The sequence below is a fragment of the Lottia gigantea genome, assembly GCF_000327385.1.
Source record: "Lottia gigantea unplaced genomic scaffold LOTGIsca_571, whole genome shotgun sequence".
Classification (NCBI taxonomy): Eukaryota; Metazoa; Mollusca; class Gastropoda; family Lottiidae; genus Lottia; species Lottia gigantea.
In genome coordinates this window covers 7,474-9,598 of record NW_008709948.1, presented here as the reverse complement: position 1 = coordinate 9,598, position 2,125 = coordinate 7,474, and the positions used below count along the sequence as shown (strand labels likewise).

The window sequence follows — 2,125 nt, the reverse complement described above, 5'->3', positions numbered from 1 at the left end:
CAGGTTGGGAATGAGCTGGAATACGGATGGCCCTGTCTAACTTGTATTAAGCAGCCAGTCAAGGGAATGCTCATAAGTGGCTGCTTACTAAGGGGTGGTGCTTAATAGAGGTATGGTTTACCCAGCTAAGAATGACAAGTTGATATTTTGAGATAACATTTAATAATAACAATAACAATACATGTATAAGAATAGAAATGGAATTAACGATGTTTAACATTAAAATAATCTTTTAGACATGTCTGTTTTTACACTTTTGATTTTCTTCTTGCTAATTTTTCCCATAATAATCATAACCGCATAAACTAAACCTATATTCATAATCATTAATATTTGTTTAAATTCGTATATTGATTATACAAGAGGCGGTTCAAACATCGGTAAGCGCCGCCATGACAAAAACAGACTTTGAATTGAAACGATATGCTGATGATAGGATAGAAGAATGTTCAATATCTCAAAATGAAGTGTCAGACATAGTTACTGAAAAATGTACCCAAATGGATGAAACGAACAATACAATTGAAACATTAAAAAATAAAATAATCAACCTAGAGGACAACATGAATGAGCTAGCGCAATACTCCAGGAAATCTCATATTCGTATTTTTGGAGTGCCGGAAAGTGAAGGGGAAGTTGAGATAGCCCAGGATATTTTCCGAAATAAACTCAACATACAGTTCGATCTCATTATAGACGCAGCTCATAGAGTTGGCAGATTTAATACCCCCGACCTAAGTAATCCTGGGGTAACGATCAGACCCAGAGGTATTATCGTAAGACTTTTGAGGAGAGACCTTAAGCAAGCCATAATAACGGCCAGAAGAAAACTAGCTGTAAGCTCCATATCAATATGTGAAGACATGACACTTACAAATGTGAAACTTTTAAAAGAAACTCAAACATAAACAGATAAAAACGCATGGTTTACCAACGGTAAGATCAAGACTGAGGACTATAATGGACATGTTATTAGAGTTCAAACACAAACAAACATTAACGATGAAATTCTAAAAAACTAGAAATCGCAGCTAACTGACAAAGTGATATATTATATTGTAATACAATGTTTGCCTGATAAATAGAGTAATTATAACTGTGTTAACCTGTGTATATCTATATATTTAATGTTATGTAAAGCAAGTTAATATAAACCCACGTGTGTGACGCTTTAAACATCGTCTGTTCTCACTGTATTATGCATGTAGCCTGACTTCTTTAGTCTGTAAACCAATGAGATTGGCTGTGGACATGTCAATCTTTAGTTTGCAACCAATAACATTTGAGGAGGGAGGGGAGATTAATTTATTGCATTGAAGCAAGGGATTACCTTATCATAATAACAACAATAGGAATCATAAGTTTATTTCAACAATTTCTTCAACAATTTCAACAACATTGCTTCGAATCAAATTCTTTATTTCCTTGGACATTTCTGTCCATCAGGGCATCATCCTGCTTGTAGCTCACAATAATTCCTGGCCGACGTCTATTCTTTGGAAAATTCTTATGCACAGCATAAAATGTCTAGTACCTCAGACCAGCTGGTAGTCGCTGGGATAATCGAATATCCCATGCCATAATTTCAATAGGCTATGTGAAAATCACTTGACGGTCTTTTATCAAATATGTAATTATAAGAAATCTTTATGATAAATGATAGGCGAAATTTGAAAGAAGAGATTATAAGATTAATAAAAAAGAGACAAAAGACTAAAGAGTGGTTGTCGACTTGGCTTAACTATAATCTAGGCCTACATAATTCTGTATTAAAATTACAAAACATTGTTTTTCAAGCATATTCATTAATTAAAAAGCCAGTTAAAAATAACACTATTCTAATACAAGCTATATTGATTTAACAAATGTAACATAACATTTCAACATATTTTTCAAGTTAGGGCCAATAGTATCATTAATAAGATTATGTTTCATATGATTTATGATTTATATATACTCATATGAATTTTAAAATACATATATATGGCTATATTCTGTCCCCACCAAAGGGTATGGCTTAACAGATAGATAACAAGACCGCAACTTCTTAAATTCAGAACTTTATTCAAAGTCGACGATCATTATGTAAAAAGCTGTAAAATACAAAATAACACAAAAGTTCACT

The 2,125-nt window shown here is 32.8% G+C and overlaps 1 protein-coding gene across 1 annotated transcript; it reads left to right on the top strand.

The window, feature by feature from the left end:
• Positions 1 to 392: 392 nt before the first annotated feature.
• On the top strand, positions 393 to 908 carry LOTGIDRAFT_175937 (hypothetical protein; the record flags this gene model as incomplete). The annotated part of the gene is made up of 1 exon (XM_009063420.1): positions 393 to 908. The coding sequence occupies one exon, from the start codon at positions 393 to 395 to the stop codon at positions 906 to 908; it is 516 nt and encodes a 171-aa protein (XP_009061668.1).
• Between the last annotated feature and the right edge of the window lie 1,217 nt (positions 909 to 2,125).